Raw genomic sequence first — 19,582 nt, 5'->3', positions numbered from 1 at the left:
CCTCCTCACTGGTTTAATTTAAGGCATTTTCGATGAGGAGTCCTGTGGCACCTTATAGACTAACTGAAAGTCTAAGGTGCCACAGGACTCCTCATCGCTTTTGCAGATTCAGACTAACACGGCTACCCCTCTGATACTTAAGGCATTTTGTTACTGAGAGACACGTTAAAATACCATTTGCAATTCAAGAGCCTTAGTTTGAGTGTCACTGATGTAGTCTGATTTTCTAGATCAAGTGGGCAATAAAACGACGCCAGGTCACCAGGATTAGCCCCTGCAGGGCGGCTGCCGGTATATTTACCTGCCCCTTCACAGGTACAGATGGTCCATTTCCCCATTGGCTGGGAATGCTCATGTTCATCTGAGGAAGTGGGTTTTTCCCACGAAAGCTCACGATGCAACATGTCTTTCTTAGTCTCCAATGACCACTGGTTTTTAAATTTGCAGACTAACACAACCACCCCTCTGAGCCTTTTTACAATGGGATTTTGATTTTACTTACACTTTGTGCATGTGTATAAAAGCATCAGCCCTCTTTTTTACTAAGGGCATGAGAGTGGCCAGTTGGGGTCAGGCCAAAGGTCCATCTCACCCATGGTCCTGTCTGCCCACAGTGGCCAATGCCAGGTGTCCCAGAGGGAGGGAACTGAACTGGGAATCCTCGCGTGATCCCTCCCCTGTCACACACCTCCAGACTAACAGAGGCTGGGGACACCATTCCTACCCATCCTGGCTGACAACCATCGATGGACCGAACCTCTATGAATCTATCTTCTGTCTAACACATGAGTGTTTAAAATGCCAATCAGTTTTATACTTTTATAATTCTACATATTAATGTTAATTAATATCCAGGGAATCTATGCAATAGAACACATTGATTAATCATAACACCACGCTACAAATGGATAAGAAACTAAGATTATTGGCAACCATCCATTTGCAAAAAATGGTAGGGAATGAGCCCTAAAATCTCACCCCACTGCTGGGTGGAAGGGAGTACAGATTGAACCCCTCTGATCTGGCATCCTTGGGATCAGACTGGTATCGAGCCAGAGAATTTGTCAAACCACGGGAAGTCAATATTGCCTAGCGGCATGACCAACCCTTCTATGGCTGTCTTGGTCCTTTGAAGACGTTGTAACAGTGCAGAGCACTGAGAGCCAGGCCTGGGGGTGCAAACAAACTTTGTGGGGCTGCAGGAAACTTGGCCACACCCATGGTAAGTGGACATCTAGCTCACTCAAATCCTGCCGGACCATGGAGGTTGCCAGACCAGAGAGTTCTGGACTAGAGAAGTACAAGTCATACAATTAAATACTGTTTGCAGAGGGCTAGGAGGTCCCAGCCCCAAACAGGGACTGAGTTTGGTTCATGTATTGTGCCTCAGGTGGAAAAACTCTCTGAAAAACTGGACCCTTATGTCCGGTCTCAAAGAGGTGAGGAGGAGCCAGGCTCGGATGCGGAGAAAGCCCTGGATCGACTCTGGCCGCTGGTCAAGTACGTGGAAGTGAAGATCCCGAAGTCGGACGTGATTCCAGAAGGCGTCGTGTTTGTGGATATTCCCGGGACGGGGGATTACAACAGCAAACGGGACGACATGTGGAAAGAGGTGACTTCCCAGCTCTGGCGGGAGGGGGTGGAGGAGAGGAAGGATGCTGAACCATTGACTTGGCTGGCGAGAATTTCAGCATTGGGTTGAATGGGACTGGCCCAGGGTCATACAGAGGAACACTCGGAAGGGGGCAGGGTACTTTGTGGCCTAGGGAAGGCATAGGGGAGGGGGGACGGAAGCAGCAGCTGGACCATATTCAGAGGCTGAGCCCCGGATATTAGTCAGCGACATGTCCCAGCCTGGCTCCGTGGCTGCTCCTGGATTCCTGTATCATCGAAGGCCATCCCAGGGTCCCACCGGGAACCTCCACCTAGTGCCGAGGCACAGCTGAGGGGCTTGAATTAGGGACGTGAGCCTGCCAGTTGCTGGCACAGTCCTGCAAAGACTGCCCCTGCAGCCATCAGGGAATTGTGGGTGCTCTGCATGGGGCAGGATGGAGCCCGGCTGCCTGCCTGCTTCCAGATATAGAGTCATAGAACCCAGGGCTGGCAAAGACCTCACGAGTCATCAAATCCAGCCTCCTGCCCAAAGCAGGACCCAGCCCAACTCAATCATCCCATTCTCTCTCTCTCTCTCTCTCTCTCTCTCTCTCTCTCTCTCTCTCTCTCTCTCTCTCTCTTAAGAGCATCAAAAAATGTTCAGTCATCTGGGTGATCAGCGACATCAGACGGGTTCTGGGGGAGAAAGGCCATGAACAGCTGCTGGCAGAGGGCATCAAAGCATGCCAAGGCGGGATGTGCCAGGACCTGGCCCTGGTGGTCACACAGTCGGATAACCTGCATCTGAAGGAATACTTGAAGTAGGGCCATAAATCATCTCCAGACTTCAGGGGATTGTGAGAGGCCTTCCTTTAGTGCAGGGATGGGAACCTTTTTTGGGCTGGGGGCTGCTGTCAGGCAGGTGGGGGCTGCACGCAAGCGAGAAGCCAGAAAAGCCTCTACTGCTCACACCAGAAGGGTATGTCTTGATGGCATTGGGGTTTTTTTCGAAAAAAAACCTGCCCTTTAAAAAAAAAAATTTCTCCTACATCCACACTGCAAATGGAGGGTTTTTTTCAACTTTGGTAAACCTCAAATTACAAGGAAGAACGCCTTTTTCGAAAGAGCTCTTTTGAAAAAAGGCAAGTGTGAACACAAACAGGAATATTTTTCAAAAGAAGAGGCAATCGAAAAAAGCACAGGTGCCTTGGTGGCCATTCTGTGAATAGCAATCAGGGCTTTCGAGAGAGCATCCTGCAGTCTGGACACACTCTTTCAAAAAAGCAGATCACTTTTTCAATCCGGTTTAGAGGGTTACATGCTCTCTTTCAAAAAAAGCTCTTTCAAAAGAAGCTGGCAATCTAGACGTACCTAAGTCACTGCTCTGTAGGCCCAGGTTACACAAAGAAATCCACTCAAAGCCACAGGTTGAATTGTTTTAGACTGAAACATCCTGGCTGTGTCTACACTGGCCACTTATTCTGGAAAATCAGCCGCTTTTCCGGAATAACTTGCCAGCTGTTTACACTGGCCCCTTGAATTTCCGGAAAAGTACTAACGATCTAATGTAAAATCATCAGTGCTTTTCCGGAAAAACTATGCTGCTCCCGTTCGGGCAAAAGTCCATTTCCGGAAAACTGTTCCGGAAAAGGGCCAGTGTAGACAGCAGAGATTTCTTTTCCACAAAAAAGCCCCGATAGCGAAAATGGCGATCGGGGCTTTTTTGCGGAAAAGCACGTCTAGATTGGCACGGACGCTTTTCTGCAAAAAGTGCTTTTCCAGAAAATCATCCTGCCAATCTAGATGCGCTTTTTCCGAAAATACTTTTAACGGAAAACTTTTCCGTTATAAGCATTTCCGGAAAATCATGCCAGTGTAGACGTAGCCCCTCTGGCAAACCGAAATAGCTGAAATCGGCCACAGCTTTCCTTTTCAGAGTAATGTCTCACATCTCTTGCGGCACAGAACTTCGCAAAGATCACCTGTGGCCACTCAGAACTTCACAGCAATAGCTGGGATAGAACTCTGATCCTCTTGTTCCAAAAGCAACACTTGGGCTACTGGAGACTCGCCAGTAGCAGGCACTACAGGGCCTAGGACACACATAATTGGTAGTTCTTATACCAAGTGGTAGTGCTCAACACTAGCACCCTCCAGCCTTTCTATAAGGGAAGAAAATGAGGCAAACGGACCAAAAAAAAAAAAAAGTGGAGGGCTTGGGAAGGCAATAGGAAAGGGAAAGGCAACCAGATAATTTAATCCCATTTGCCCCACACTCCCCTCTGCTCCATTCACATAGTTGAGAAACAGTTGTGAAAAGGGGGAGTGGCCTGGCAGGAGAGGGGAGGAGCCAAGGAACATTTTCAGCTCCTTTAAAGAGACAGGAACAGCAGCTTGTTCTCCTGGCTCGTGTTAATGCCCCCTTCAGTTCAGTCCGTGCACTGGGATGGTTTCGATACCAAGGAAGACAGGCTATCTAATCCAACAGAGGGAGATTTTGAGTGAGCTTAGTTGAGGGGTCCAGACAGAAAGTCTGGCAAAACTACACTTGTAAGATTCAGCCTCAGCAAGTTACAATCTCCTGTAATATGGACACAGATAAAGATCCTGTCCCAGCCCCACGTGGCTGCCAGACTGTCTGGTGTAGGCGCCAGACTATCTTCTCCTCCCCTGTGATTTTTGCAACGCCAATGAGCTCTTCCTGCAACCTCAGATATAAACAAAGAATTCCTGGCATCGTGCCACACCTAGTATGAGGTGTTGCCCTCTTTCCTTTGTCTGGAGAGAGCTTGTTTCTCCAGCCCTCTGACTTTTTTGCCCACCTGCAGTGGTCTTTGTGGGCTGACCCTACATACTTCTTCACAGTCTGCTTGGGTCTTAACTATCCCGAGCAGTTTGGAATCATCTGCAAATTTTGCCACCTCACTGTTCACCCCTTTCTCCAGGTCACTTATAAATAAGTTGAATAGGACTGGTCCAAGGACATATCCTTGAGGGACCCCGCTAGTTACCTCTCTCCACTTTGAAAACCGAACATTTAGTCCTACCCTTTGTTTCCTGTCTTTTAACCCGTTATCAGTCCATGAGAGGACCCTCCCTCTTATCCCATGATAACTTACTTTACTTAAGAGCCTTTAGTGAGGGACCTTGCCAAAGGCTCTCTGAAAATGTCCACGTTTGTTGACCCCCTCAAAGAATTCCAGCAGATTAGTAAGGCAAGATTTCCCTTTACAGAAACTATGTTGACTTCCCCTAACAAATTATGTTCATCCAATATAATTGGAGAAGTGTTCCGGTCAAAAAACGAACACCAAGCAACCTTGAAGGCAAGAACATTAATGATCAGTGAGTTATGAGTTTTCCAGTGAGATATTTCCTGTTGCCTTTTGAGTGTATAGGATGACGGTGTGTTAGGTGCAGCAAGTATGTCAGGCCTGACACAAATTGCTCCATGGGCATGTGTGTCACAGGGGGTTGAGAAGTAGCAGGTCGTTCCACAAGTCTGTTGTCGTCCTCCAGAGAAAATCTTGGATCTTCCCCTAGAGCATCTGGTGCTGGCCAACGCCGGAGACAGAGATGCGGGACTAGAAGGACTTTGGGTTTAATCCAGTCTGCCTATGCACTTTACAGACTGGGCATTGTCACCTCACAGATCCTGCTGCTCACCTGTATGTGCAAGAGACAGGACAGGGGTTTTGAAGTTTGCTGAACGTGGTTAATGTGTCCTTTGTATCTTTTTTTTCCAGGGAAAGGAAAGTGAAAAACGTGAGTATTTGGAAACCTTAAAAAAAAGTTATAATCTTTTAAAAAAAAGATAGAGAGAGAGAGAGAGAGAGAAAGAGAGAATACTTTCTATGAACAAAAATGAGAGCTACATGGTTTGTCTTTTGAAGACAAATGTTACACCCCCTCATAGTTATCAGTCCTAGGCAATGTTCCCTCTATTTGAAATTCACGCATGTAATACATTTTGTTGTATGCACCAAATCATGCCCAGATGTGCACCAGCAAATTGAAACACGTGGTGCCAGTTGTGGGAGGCTGTGGGTGCTCTGCTAATTAGCTAGGAGGCATTTGACTCTCTCCTGCCAATTGCTCAGTTTACAGGGAATGCTGGTCGAATAACAGCAAGTCCTGCTCACTGTAAGAGGAGCTATAGGATTAAATTTTGAAAAAATATTAGGCATTTATAGCATCCTTGGATCCCGTCTAGGTGTCACCTGCTCACCCCACACATGGGAGTCCCTCACTTGCTTTGTGTAAGTAAGAAAGAGAGAGCATAGCTCATAGTCAGGATACAATTACAAGAACTATTGGCATTTGTACCTCAGGAAGGAGGTTGATCATCAGCTAGAACCAGGTAAATATCCTGAGAGGCCCTGATGCAGTGGTGTGAGATCCAAGAACTCCTCTGAGTGCATCCCATCTCTGCAACAGACTCTATGTGTGTCCTTGAGAAAGCCACTTAACCTCTGTGCCATGGCTTCTCCATCTGTACAACTGGGGCAGCAGGGCTGTCCACATACATGGCTGTCCACATACATGGCAGCCCTGAGGAATGCAAGAGGTTAGAACTTCAGAAGCTGAGCAACGTTGACAACAAAACTGAGTGGAATCCACCCTTTATTCCCATAATCCCAGTAGTGCCCAAATACCTCACAAAGCTTCTTGAAATTCCTGGGTGAGGTTCTTTGCCTTGAGTAAGGTTGGAAGGCAGCTTAGATGGTCCCTGTTGGCCTTCACATCTACTGGAGAATTTTGGCAAGTTTTGGAACTACCTTCAATAGCTTTAATGTCTTTCCATGCGTAGAAACCCATAAGAAATGAACACGACGCCATTATAGAAAGGAACACAACGGTGAAACTGGAGAAGGGCAGCAAAATGAAGGAGAAGCTCCAGGTAAAGTTAGAACCCCAAATGCTCTGGTTTCCGTTGCATGACTACAGGATAGGGTGGTGTGAGGGGTCCTGGTACCCCCTAAGGGGTCCGTATCGTAAGTCACATCCCCGGGGATCCCCGAGACCTCTGCACCCAAAAAACCCAGCTCCCTTCCCTTTGTCCCCAAACTTCCCAGACCAGTTCCGTTAGTCCCCCAAAGTCCTGAGGCTAATTCTGTCTGCCGTGTGGACTTGTCTTCAAGAGAGGTAGGGGAGCTCGGGCCCTCCCTCACCTCCGGGCCCCAACCTAGGACCCTGAAGGCAGAGATATTCCCCACTGCCAGGACATGGTGGGGTCCCTAGCTGAAACATGCCAACCCCTTCCGGGACCAACGGCCCTGTCCTGGGTCGCTTCCTACCTCCCCCGATCCTTAGGGGTCATGTGAGTCCGTCAGGTACCTCCCCATTCCACTGCACTGTGCCAGTTGCCCAGTCGCAATATTTGCCACTAGGTCTTCTGCGTCTCCACTTCGGCTCTGCCCTTTCAGACCTGCACTGCCTTCGTCATGGGGTAGTCGCTACACCTGGTCAGGCTCTCCCATAGCTCAGAATCCGGTGGTACCTGCCAGGGAGGCTGTGTCTATAGTCAGTCCAGGGGTTTGGAGGAAGTGGGGGTTCTGTCCCCCTGCCAGCGCTGAAGCCGGGTTCAAGGCGGACCCTCTCCTCCGTCCCCTCCTCAGTTCTCCCCACCTGGCTTTCTCCTTCCTCCCCACCCCCGCCTTCGGCCCGGGCCTCTTTATATGCCCTATCTTGTGCTGGGCTCCTCGGCAGGAGGCGTTCCCCCTGGGTCCCGGTGGCCGCCAGATTCAGCCCTGCCACCTGGGAACAGGTGTTGCAGCACCGCCATCGCGGCGTGTGCACACCCCAGAGCACCACACCACCGCCAATAGGGCAGGGTCCAGACACCCTATCAAAGGCCGTTATACCCCATGCAAATGTAGGCAGAATTGGGATCAATGTATTGACATAAGAAAGCTGCTCCAATATGACTCAGCCAAGCTTTTAGACCTGCCATGGGTATGCTGGCTAGTGAGTGGGCTGCATGAGTGACCCTCCTTCATCTCAATGGTCCGCAAGATGGTTGTAACCCAGACGGTCTCCCGGGATAGGCCAGCTTTGCTCACTGCGCTTGAGAGCATCAAACTTGCAGAGGTGCTGACTGAACCGTAGCAGCTCAGTGATTGGAGGCCGAGGGAGCATGTGACTCACACAGTCAATGTCGTGTGCCATCAGCATGCCCCTCGCTTCCTGTGCCCTGGCTTTGTGCATGTCACTTTAGTAAGGGTATGTTACACTTCAGAATTTTGTCGGTAAAATGGCTGTTTTTCCAACAACCTGAGTTACGGCCACACTGCAATCGCGTTCTTCTGAAAGTAAATCAAAGAACAGAGGGGTTTTCCGGTGTTGGTAACTCTCTTTCTACAAGGAAGAAACCTTTTTCCCAAAGAGCTCTTTTGGAAAAAGGCGTGTGTGGACGGGGAAGAGGGAGTTCTTTCTCAAGAAGAGGAAAGAGGAAAAAGCACAGGTGCCCTGGTGGCCATTCTGCCCAAAGTAATCACAGCTCACATGTGAGATAGTGTCCATTCCGTGTGGACGCTATCTGTCAAAAAAGCAGATCGATTTTTCAGTGCGCTGTATGGATACTCTCGTTCCGAAGAAGTATTTTTGGAAGAGGCCTGCAGTCTAGACGTAGCCTAACACTGGTAGGAAAAAAACAATGCGGATGGAAAAGACTAGAATCTGACATCCCTGTGTGTGGGCAGTGGTAACAAAATGCTTCATGGGCCACACGTAGGAACCCGATGGGCCACAGGCCGCCCACCATTTCCCTACAGTATCTGTCCCTGGTAGTGCCCGGATAAATTCTACGTGGCTAAGGAATTTGGCGGATTTGCTTGCCTCAGCGGCTCCCAACAATCTGCAGTTGTAGGCCCCATTCCCGGGGCTGTAGTTTGCCGTTTGTTGAGCTCTTTGCATCCTTGGTGAGTGTAGGGTATAACAGGGATCAAGCTCCAGAGTCCGTTTCTCCGAGTGGAAATGGAGAGGTGGGTGTTGGGGGGAACCCGGGCCCCCCGCTACTCCGTGTTCCAGCCTAGGGCTCTGGGACACCTGCTAGGAGACAGCTCCAGGACCCCATGGCTACTTCCCCACACCTTCCTCAGGGTATGTCTACACTACAAAGTTAGTTCGAACTAACAGACGTTAGTTCAAACTAACTTTCATAGGCGCTACACTAGCGCTCCGCTAGTTCAAATTTAATTCGAACTAACGGAGCGCTTAGTTCGAACTAGGTAAACCTCATTCCACGAGGATTAAGCCTAGTTCGAATTTACTAGTTCGAATTAAGGGCTGTGTAGACCCTTAATTCGAACTAGTGGGAGGCTAGCCCAGGGAAACTCGTCTGCCCCCCTCCCGGCCCCGGACTCCTTACAGGGGCATGGGCTGGCTACGGAGCCCGTGCGAGGTGCAAGCCTGCCAGCACCCAGCCAGCAGACCCTGCACCTGGCACGGATTGAGCCACCCACCCGATGCCCCCCAGCCCTCCCCCTCTTCCTGGGCCCAGGCTGGCGGCTCTCGGGAGCTTGCCCGGGACCGCAAGAGGCGGGCACCCACCTGGGCTAGTGCGGACATCGTGGACCTCGGCACAGGAAAGTGGCCGTCTAGGGCAGGAGAGCTGCCAGCCTGGCCACCCAGGAGCAGGTGTGCATGAAAATCAAGGGGGTCCACCGAGACCCAGATTTGTTCAATAAAGACAGATTCCATTTTGGAAGAAACGTTATCTTTATTTTGTACATCGAGAAGAGGGGCTAGGGAAGGGTAAGTGGAAGGAGGTGAGGGAGGAATGGGACACGAGCCCCCGATGGGGAGGACTGGGCTGGCTCTGCGGGCTTCTGGGGGTGGAAGCTCTCCTGCAGCCCCCCAGTTGCCCCCTCTCCCCAGATGGCAGCCTGTGGCAAGTGCAGCCGGGCTGATGGCCGAGTGGTGTGATGTGCCCAGTGTGGTAGTCCGGGCACTCCAAGCCAGGACTGCTTTGCAAGCGGGGCACCCCTGAGAACTGTCTGTCCGGGATGGGGGTCGGGACCCTTTAAGCACAGCCCTTGGCTAGCCTGAGACAGCATCTCCATGCTCTAAGTCCTCCTCTGATGCCCTGCCGTCACTGCTTCCGGCCATCCTTAACCCCGGTTCAGGGTCCACTTAATGTGGACATGCTAGTTCGAATTAGCAAAACGCTAATTCGAACTAGTTTTTTAGTCTGGATCCGTTAGTTCGAATTAGCTTAGTTCGAATTAACTAATTCGAACTAAGTTAGTTCAAATTAGCGCTGTAGTGTAGACATACCCTCAGCCCTTTCCTTCTCTCCAGTTTGTCCTGCTAGTTGTGGGCTCCTTTCCTCCTACTCCTGGCGCCTCTCTCCTCCTTCCTCCCAGCTGCACACCCCCTACCACTGCCCACAGCTTCTTTTCTAGCCAGTCTGAATTGGTTTTCTTAATTGCCCCCAGTTGTCCTAATTGGCCCAAGCTGCCTGACTCTGCCGGCCTGGTCAATTAGCCCCAGGTTTTCCTCCACCCCCACATTGCCTCTGTTGGTTCTAAACCAGCCCCTCACTGTTACCCTGGGAACAGAGATCTCCTCGGTGTGAGGATTATACAGCTCCCCTCCATTGCTTTCTTATAGCCGTCTGCTCTGACCCTGTCACAGTGTTTGTGTGTGTGTCTTGTGTGTGTTTTAGAAAACTCTGGAAAGTGATCTGGAGCTCCTGCAGAACCCTGATCTAGTTTACACCATCAGCGCCAAAGAATACTGGGAAGGGAAGTATCTCACGAAGGAGGAGACAGGTAACGTGCACTGGTTTCCTCTTACCTGAGTTGCTAACGCTTCATTGCCCAGGGTACTTTCTCTGCTTAAAATCACAGAACCCCAGGGCTGGCAGAGACTTCAGGAGGTAGCGAGTCCAGCCCCCTGCCCAACGCAGGACCCACCCCAATTCAATCATCCCAGACAGGGCTTGATCCAGCTGGGACTTGAACAACCCTAGAGATGGAGATTCCACCCCCTCCCTAGGGAACCCATCCCAGTGCTTCCCCACCCGCCTAGGGAAATCGTTTGTCCTAGTATCCAACCTAGACCTCCCCCACTGTAACTTGAGCCCATTGCTCCTCGTTCTGCCGTCTGTCTCCACTGAGCCCAGCCTCTCTCCATCCTCTTTGGAATCCCCCTGCAGGGATTTGAAGGCTGCTCTCAAATCCCCCCTCACTCTTCTCTTCTGCAGACTAAACAAACCCAAATCCCTCAGCCTCTCCTCATAGGTCATACGCTCCAGTCACTGAATCATTTTGGTTGTCCTCCGCTGGACCCTCTCCAATGATTCCACATCCTTTTTGTAAAGGGGAAGGTGGGGAAACTGGATGCAACACTCCAGATGTGGCCTCACTAGTGCCAGATAAAGGGGAATAATCACTTCTCTAGATCTGCTGAATATGCTCCTCCTAATGCATCCTAATGTGCTGTTAGCCTTCTTGGTTCTTCTTGGCTAGAAGGGTACCCCTTTGACTCATATCCAGCTTCTCATTCACTGTAATCCCCAGGGCTTTTTTTACTGAACTGCTGCTCAGGCGTTTGGTCCCCAGCCTATAACAATGCTTGGGATTCTTCCATCCCAAGGGCAGGACTCTTCACTTGTCCTTGTTGAACCTCATCAGATTTCTTTTGTCCCAAACCTCCAATTTGTCTAAGTCACTCTGGACCCTATCCCTGCCCTCCAGCATATCTACCTCTCCCCCTAGCTTAGTGTCATCTGCAAACTTGCTGAGGGTGCAGTCCAGCCCCTCATCCAAGTCATTTATAAAGATGTTGAACAAAACCGGCCCTAGAACTGATCCTTGGGACATTCTACTTGAAACCGACTGCAAACCAGACATTGAGCCATCGATCACGACCCGTTGGGCCCAACAGTCTAGCCAGCTTTCTATCCATCTTACTGTCCATTTATCCAATCTATACTTCCTTAACTTACTGGCAACAATATTGTGGGAGATGTATCAAAAGCTTTGCTAAAGTCAAGATATATCACATCCACTGACTTCCCCACGTCAGCAGAGCCAGTTACTTTGTCATAGACGCTAATGAGATTGGTCAGGCAGGATTCGCCGTTGGTGAATCCATGTTGACTATTCGTGATCATTTCCCCCTCTTCCAAGTTCATCAAAATAGATTCCTTGAGGATCCCCTCCATGATTTTTCCAGGGTCTGAGGTGAGGCCAACTGGTCTGTAATTCCCTGGTTTGTCCTTCCCTTTTCTAAAGATGGGCACTACATTTGCCTTTTTTCAATCATCCAGGATCTCTACCGATCTCCACGAGTTTTGAAAGATAATGGCCAACGGTCCTGCAATGACATTTGCCAACTCCCTCAGGACCCTCGGATGCATTAAATCCAGGCCCATGGATCTGTGTGTGTCTAGCTTTTCTAAATAGTTCTTAACTTGTTCTTTCTCCACCGAGGGCTGCCCACCTCCTTCCCATACTGCGTTGCCTAGTGCAGTGGTTCTCAACCGTGGGCCATATGGCTTCCCAGGGACCACACCCTGCCTCTATGCTGGCCACATGGAAAAAATGGAACATTAGGTAAATTATGTACCGTTCTTTCCAACTAACACCGGCTATGAGGGGGCCACAGAGGTAAATGAGGCTCAGAAGGGGGCCATGAGCAAAAAAAAGTTGAGAAACACTGGTCTAGTGCAGTAGTCTGGGAGCTGAACTTGTTTGTGAAAACAGAAGCAAAAAAAGAATTGAGTACTTCAGCTTTCCCCACATCATATGTCACTAGGTTACCTCCCTCCTCCAGTAAGGGCCCCACATACTCCCAGATAACCCTCTTATTGCTAACATGCCTGTAGAAACCTTTTTTGTTTCCCATCACATCCCTTGCTAGCTGCAATTCCAATTGTGCTTTCGTCTTTCTGGTTACTCCCCTGCATGCTGAAGCAATATATTTATTCCCCTCCCTAGTCATCTGTCCAAGTTTCCACTTCTTATAAGCTTCCTTTTTGTGTCTAAGCTTGCCAGGGATTTCCTTGTTAAGCCATTCTGGTCGCCTACCACATTTGCTTTCCTTACTGCATATCGGGATGGTTTGTTCCTGTGCCTTCAATAGGCTTCTTTAAAATCCAGCCACCTCTCCTGGACTCCTGTCCCTTTCATGTTACATCCCAGGGGATCCTGCCCGTCAGTTCTCTGAGGCTAGGTCTACACTGCTGCGGTTTTTTTGGAAGAAACTATGCAAATTATGCACCGCAATTTGAGAGCTTTTTCAGATTTCTTTTCTGGAAGAGGCTTTTCCGCCATATGGCCCCGTCAAGATGGGACCAAATGGAAAAGCTGCCTCTTTTGGAGGAGCCCTTATTCCTTGTAGAATGAGATAGACAGGGTTCCCCGAAAGAGCGTGTCTGCTCTTCCACAAAAAAAGTGGAAGAGCAAACGCATCCCCTGGATGTGGCAGGGTTTTTTTAGGATAACTTCGGTATCCCGGAAAACCCTCACAGAGTAGACATAGCTACAGGGCATCAGCAGATGTCAGGGTCCCCCATGGGAACCAGGGTCTGGGATCTTCTCTCAGTTGTCTGAAGAAAGCCTCATCTCCCTCATCCATCAGATGTGGTCAACAGCAGATGCAGACCACAACATCACCCCGTTGCTCCTGACTCTAAGCTTAACTCTCAACAGGCTTTTCTCCCTCTTTATACTGCAGCACGGAGCAATCCTACTGCTCTCTGACATACAGAGCCACTTCTCCTCCTTATCCCTCTGCCTGTTCTTCCTGAACAGTTTACACCCTTCCCTGGCCGTGCTCCAGTCATGTGAGTCATCCCACCAAGTCTCTGTTATTCCAGTCACATCACAGCTCTTTGACTGGGCTCACCTCTGCCTCTCTGTGCCCTTCCAGAGATCCCCAAGCTGAGAGAGCACGTCAGGACTGTCTATCGCAAGGAGAAGAAGAAGCAGCTGGAGGGTTATATGTCTGAGGTTCACAGCGCTGTCCTGCTGGCCCAGAACAACTTTACGAAAGAGGCGATGGTATGGCTAGAACGGCCGGGGGGAGAGAGGAAGGGGATGTTCTGATCTGCCTGCTGCAGGGGATATTACCCTCTCCTCACACCGCAGCCGCTTCCCTGCGCCTTCTCTCCATTGCCTCTCCCAACCCTGGGCCTTGGAGTCAGGCTGCCCGCTCTCCAGGTCCTAACAGGGAACAAATGCAAAGACTGGGCTCCGAAAAGCTAGGAATGAGCTGGCCAGCATGTAAATGCATCTGGGCGGAGCTGGAGCTGTCCAGCTGTGTGCCATAGACCCTGGACTGCTGACGGCTAATGAGGATGGTTCAAATGAGGGAAAGGGGCTATGTTTTCGGATGGAGGAGGATCCGAGTTCTTTCCCCAGAGCATGGCTGGATTATGAAGGGATTGCAATCACTTCACCCTGTAAACTACAGCTTACTCCCTCAGCATTGTCAAGGGCAGGGGAGGGCAATTGTTTTTGATGTGGGACCACTGCAAGATTTTGGAATGTGGTCAAGGGCTGCACTTCTCTAGGGAGGGGGCGTGGAGTTTAGGAGGGAGGTGGATGCAGAAGGAGATCAGGGTAGAGAACAGGTGCAGGAGGGTGTGTGGACTCTGGGAGGGGGCTATGACCTGGGGCAGGGAATTGGGGTGCAGGGTCCAGGAGAGAGCAGGGGTGCAGGAGTGAATTTTGAGAGGGGGAGGGGTGTAGTAGGGTTATGGGGTCTGGGAGGGAATTGTAACCTACGGGGTGCACAGAGGGTTTGGGTGGTGACCTGGGGCAGGGAGTTAGGAAGTGGGAGGGTCTGGGGTGCAAGAGACAGGCTCTGACCAGGAGTCCTTTACCTTCGGTGGCTCCCAGCCGGCAGCACAGCTGGGTCCCTGAGGCAGGCTCCCTCCTGCAGTGGCCCCGGCCACTGGAGTCCCCTGCATGTGCCACACAGAACCTCACACCCGTGTGGGGGGTGTGTGGCAACAGACTTTGCACACCCTTCCCCCTCCCCCAGGCCAGTCATCAGAGCTGGGAGTGGGGCCTGGGACAGGGGAGCTCATGAACTCTCTCTTCTCCTGCCAGGGCAGGCCAGGGGCTGCAACAAATGGCGTGGCGGGCTGGGTCCGGCTGGCGGGCTGTGTCGCGCCTTCCCCAGTGTTGCCCCAGACTGAAACACACTGTTGCCCCCAGCGTAGACGCCCCCCCCTTGCAAAGCCCCTTTCCCATCGGCAAGTTGGGGTTTGATGATGACTCTCCAGGCTTAGCTAATGTCTTTATCCCTGGGGACAAAATCAGCTCTTCACACCTGGGGGGTGTGTGTGTCTGTGGCTGGGTGAAGCAGAGAAAGGAGGTGGAAAAACAACCAGAGATTCTGATCTCTCCTTCCCTGTCATCGACACGTGAAACCACCACCGGCTGCCTCTGCCAAGGCAGCCACACGCTGGAACTTTCCCACTAGCCCTGCTGTCACTTCCCGCCGACCCTTCCCCCGTGGGCGGCAGGTACGCTGGGCAGGGGGAGGCTTTGCCTTCCCAACCTGCCAGCGAAGCCCCACCCACCTGCTGCCTGCTGGAGGCATTCTGGGGGGGGAGTGTTGGTGCCCCCCAGTTTCTGCTCTCCTAGTGCTCTGGGGAGGCTAGAGCAGTGCATTGCCCGGCCTCCCAGTGGTGCTGGGGAGGGGCAGGGAGGCATCTTGGCTCCCATGGGGATGGGGCATTGACAGAAGGGGAGGGGCATGAGCAGAAGGGGCGGGGCTTGCCTCCCTTAGCCCTACCTTCACCCACTGCCCAAGCCCTGACCTCTCCCCTTGCAGCAGCCTCCAGTGCCACGTCGCACTCGAGGGCTTTGGCTCTGTACCAACGCAGGATGCCCCTGGCTGGACGGGTGACCCCCTCTTCCAGCGCATTGTGCTCCTCAGGTGCCTGCCAGGCAGGGGCTGTTTGAAGCCAGGCCCGCGCGGCAGGTCTGAGCAGAAATCAGAACAGGTCCCTTCATTTTGCCTCCTGCCTTGGCAGCGCAGTGACGTGGCCTCTGCCCTTCTGCCGTTGCAGGATCTCTACCAGCAGAGCGACCTGGAAAGCTTCGTGGAGGGCAAGATCGAGGCTTTGGAGAAGGAGATTGAGAAGTGTTTTGCCCAGCTGGAGCAGCCCCTTGACAAAGGCCTGGAGGAAGCAAAGATCTCTCATGCTGATGTTCTCCCACAGCTCATTTCGGTGAGTTGCAGACTCTCCACTGAGCCCATTTGGGCAGCTTCTGTTCTCCGGCCACCATCTGCCTCTGCTGTGGCGTTCCAGTGGCTTATGAACTGTGGTGACATGAATCATGAATCAGAGACCTCGGAAGGCATCAAGTCCAGCCCCCTGCCCAAAGCAGGACCAACCCCAGCTCAATCATCCCAGCCAGGGCTTTGTCCAGCAGGGACTTAAACACCTTTAGAGATGGAGATTCGACCCCCCTCCCTAGGGAACCCAGCCCAGGGCTTCCCTACCACGTGCTTTGGGGTCTGGGCAGGAAAATCCTAAGAGGGCTAATTGGTATCGGGTCTTGAGAGGAGGAATTTGGGTTTGTCTAGACAGTATTTGGTCCTGCCGTGAGGGCAGGGGACTAGACTCGATGACCTCGCGAGGTCCCTTCCAGTCCTAGTGTTCCATGATTTGTAAAGAGCGTTAGATAAAAGCCACTGGAGGAGAGCAGCACCTTGTTCTTCCAGCGGTGCCAGGAGTCAGTGGGTCCTCACGCTGGTGAATGGAGATTTCTGCGAGCAGCACCTGGCTGCGCCATGCACGAGCCGTAGCCGTCTCATGGTGCCATTGGCATCTGTTGACTGAGGGCACAGATCCTTTGTTTCCTTCCCTACCAGCCAGAGTAGCAGACCGAGCTCTCAGGCAGCACGACTCTTTAGCTTAGAAAAATCAACCCTTCTGGGTCTAGTGCAGCCCTGGCCTAAGAATTCTGTCCTTTCTGAAAGCGTCCTGGAGGGTCAGACATCCCCATTCTAATGGATGGGCCAGCGTAGGTATACAGGATGGCCATAGTTTCCAGTTGGTATCATGGGGAAGCACTCGCCATGTCTTTAGGAAAATTAACGTTGTGTGCTCACAAAACACACTGCAGATGAGAGACCTTGTCAGCTGCTTGCGGCGCCCCGTGGAGACCTTTAAGTGAAAGTTTAGATGGGAACTCTGCTTATCCAGACCCCTCCCTCTTTTGCATCTGCCACGAACAATCAGATAGAAGGTGTCCGTGTAACAGCGCGCACAACAAATCACTTTCCTTGAGCACAGGGAGGGCAGGTGCTTGGAGGAAACAACACTCCTTCCCCCCACTCCCTTCCCCGTATGCCTACAGTCGGATTCTGGGGGCAGAGAATGGGTGTGGCCAGGAAGGCAACACCTCCCCCTGCCTAGCGTTCTGCCATCCCGTTCCGCAGACTGTTCTCTGCAATCTCAGTGGGTTCAGCCCCCTGTGGACTCCGGCTATTTGTCGAGGTCCTGAGCCAGAGCAGCTCCCTTCTTCTCTCCTCTCTGCCTAGCCGGGCACCCACCTGCTCAGCCCTTGCAGCTCCTTTTATATGAACCTGCTGGGCTCTGATTGGCTGTCGCTAGCCCTTCAGGGACACGTTGCTATGGTTTCCAAGATGGCTCCTCTGGAGAGGCCTCTCTACACTGGCCCAGAGGACCCACCTTCACTGCTCTGCTCATCCTTCATGGCTGTTTCCAGGGGGAGGGTGTACTAGTTCTGCAGGGCCATGTCACAGGGTGGCTCCCAGCACGCAGGGGCCTACAGTTCTACAAATTGTCAGTCGTATCCCCCGTACTCACTGTGTTGCAATTGTGTTTCCAATTGTCCAGCGCAACACCAACCGGAACAGCAACCAAGGTTTCCACAGGACCCTGAAAGCCTTGTGCCAGAAGAACGGGGTGTACATGTCCCCCACCTTCGGCTACCTGGACCTCAACACCGCCCTGGCTCAGCCCATCTATGATGCAATCGACCCCGTGTTTGCAGAAATATTCAGGAGAGACGACCCCTGCCCTGTACAGGCTGCAGAGACATCGAGCTCCCTTTGGTAGGGCTGTCTGCCCCCCCCCCCCGTGACCCCTGGTTCCTGCCCCTCCCGGGTAACCTAATCCGGTGGAGTTTCTTCTCCCTTCCCCCCAGCTTCCCTAACCCCACTGCAGCTGGGGCATGGCATGAGCTTTTTTCGGGGGTAGAACCTGGGTGTACAGAGGGCCGGACATGTCTGCACTGTGACCCAGCGGCCCTGGTAGTGCAGCATGTTCTCACACAGAGGAAGGGGGAACAGTTTTTGGGCCGGAGGCCATTGACCCACCAAAAAATCAGTCAGGGGGCCGAACACAAGTGAGAGGCCATGAAATCTCCCAAATCTTCACTTGGGGGGGGGGGGAGTCCTGACTGGGATGGAGGGAGACACTCCCTGCCTACCCCTCACACACCAGAGCCTGGGGGGAGGAGAGAAGGTGCTGGGGGAGGGGGGCGTGAAGCACCAGTGTGTGCTCCCCAGTGCTGAAGGGGAGCCCCAAGCCTCATGGGCTGGATTCTGGGCCTTTGGTTCTGGCCCATAGACCTGATGCAGTAAACACCACAGGGCCGACAACTTCCTTCACGGCCCTGGCTGGTCCTGGCGCTCTGTGTCGGCCCAGCAGCAGGGACGGGAAGAGGCCGGGCAAGAAGCTGAACTTCCTAGCTGGAGTGCTGGGCCGGCCTCGGGCCTGACTCCGGCTGTTCGCTCTTCCCCAGCGCCTCGCTGAGGCCGTGCCTGGACAAGTTCAGAGTCTCAGTCCAGGTGAAGATCCAAGACATCAGGCAGACGAGGGCTGTGACCAGTGATAACTGGAAGATCAAGTTCTTCATTGAGGAGGTAAGTGGAGGATCAGCAAAGAGGGGGGATGCTGCACCACCAGCCAGTGCTCCTGGAGCGGGAGACGTCCAGCTCTGCCCCACCCTGCCCCACCTTCTCCCTTCTCCAAGGACCCCACACCACCTTGATTTCTCCCCCGTCCCACTCTGTCCCTGACCACCTGGTCTTGCCCCATTCCACCTCACTCCTGAGCACCACCCCGCTCCTGAGTCTCCTGGCGCCTCTGGCACTCTGGGGAACAGCTGAGGGCAGCAGGCAGAAGGTGCTGGGATGGGGGGGAAGGTGGAACAGATGGGGAGGATGCCTCTGGGTGCTTGGCCACCACTGTTTTTTTCCAGCACCAGACCACCCCTGGAGTCAGCTCTTCTGCTGTTCAGTGTATTGCCTGGTGTCCCTGTGGGGCCGATCACCCAGCAAGCAGGGCCGTGTTTAATGCAGGACCCCGGGACAGGGGAACTGTGTTGACTCCAGGGATGGTTTGGCTTTGCTGTGACTTAGAGCAACCCATGGGCATTTCAAAGTGACGCCAGCAGGAGCGGTTCCCCTAGGGACACCTCCCGCCCTTCCCAGCGACCAAGAACGGCCAAAGCACCAGGCAAGGTGATCCCAGAAACCCCACCATTCCTGCTGTAACGTGATCCCCGGACTGGGTTGGCTGGGCCCTACAGGGAAGGATGTCAGCCAACCCCCCAGCCCAGTGTCCTTGACACACCCAAGGGGATGGCCTAGGGCCAGTCTGTGAGCCAAGCAGAATTTGTCTCTCTCTACCCACCAATGAAATAAATAGCAAGAGCTGAAAATCATCCCAGCCCACAGTGTGGGTCAGATATTCTGCTCAGCCCCATCTCCACCAGATTCCTGCCAAGTACGTGTCATGTCATTGTCCATGAGCAAAGCTCGAATGCATCGTATCATTGGAAAGCAGCCAGGCATGCCAAAGGACACCCCAGCGTGGGTGCTCATCCCCGTGGCTGGACAGAGAACCTGCTCCCTTAGGTTGCTGCTGAGTGTAGTTATTTGAAAGCACCAGAGCAGATCAGAACATCAGAACAGCCAGACGGGTCAGACCAAAGGTCCTTCAGGCCCAGGGTCCTGTCTGCCCACAGTGGCCAATGCCAGGGACCCC

At 52.4% G+C, this 19,582-nt stretch overlaps 1 protein-coding gene across 4 annotated transcripts in view; it reads left to right on the top strand.

Annotated features, from left to right (window-relative positions):
- NUGGC (nuclear GTPase, germinal center associated) overlaps positions 1 to 19,582 on the top strand; it is a 65,683-nt gene that overhangs the window by 30,176 nt on the left and 15,925 nt on the right. For all 4 annotated transcript variants that reach the window (XM_075925947.1, XM_075925949.1, XM_075925946.1 and 1 more), the window contains exons 7-15: positions 1,391 to 1,612; positions 2,239 to 2,414; positions 5,340 to 5,358; positions 6,404 to 6,493; positions 10,262 to 10,367; positions 13,474 to 13,604; positions 15,626 to 15,787; positions 17,426 to 17,643; positions 18,336 to 18,456. In XM_075925947.1, coding sequence (XP_075782062.1) covers positions 1,391 to 1,612; positions 2,239 to 2,414; positions 5,340 to 5,358; positions 6,404 to 6,493; positions 10,262 to 10,367; positions 13,474 to 13,604; positions 15,626 to 15,787; positions 17,426 to 17,643; positions 18,336 to 18,456 — 1,245 coding nt within the window. The remainder of the gene's footprint in view (positions 1 to 1,390; positions 1,613 to 2,238; positions 2,415 to 5,339; positions 5,359 to 6,403; positions 6,494 to 10,261; positions 10,368 to 13,473; positions 13,605 to 15,625; positions 15,788 to 17,425; positions 17,644 to 18,335; positions 18,457 to 19,582) is intronic.

Source organism: Pelodiscus sinensis, chromosome 3, assembly GCF_049634645.1.
Source record: "Pelodiscus sinensis isolate JC-2024 chromosome 3, ASM4963464v1, whole genome shotgun sequence".
Taxonomy (NCBI): Eukaryota; Metazoa; Chordata; order Testudines; family Trionychidae; genus Pelodiscus; species Pelodiscus sinensis.
This window is presented reverse-complemented; position numbering and strand designations above follow the sequence as displayed.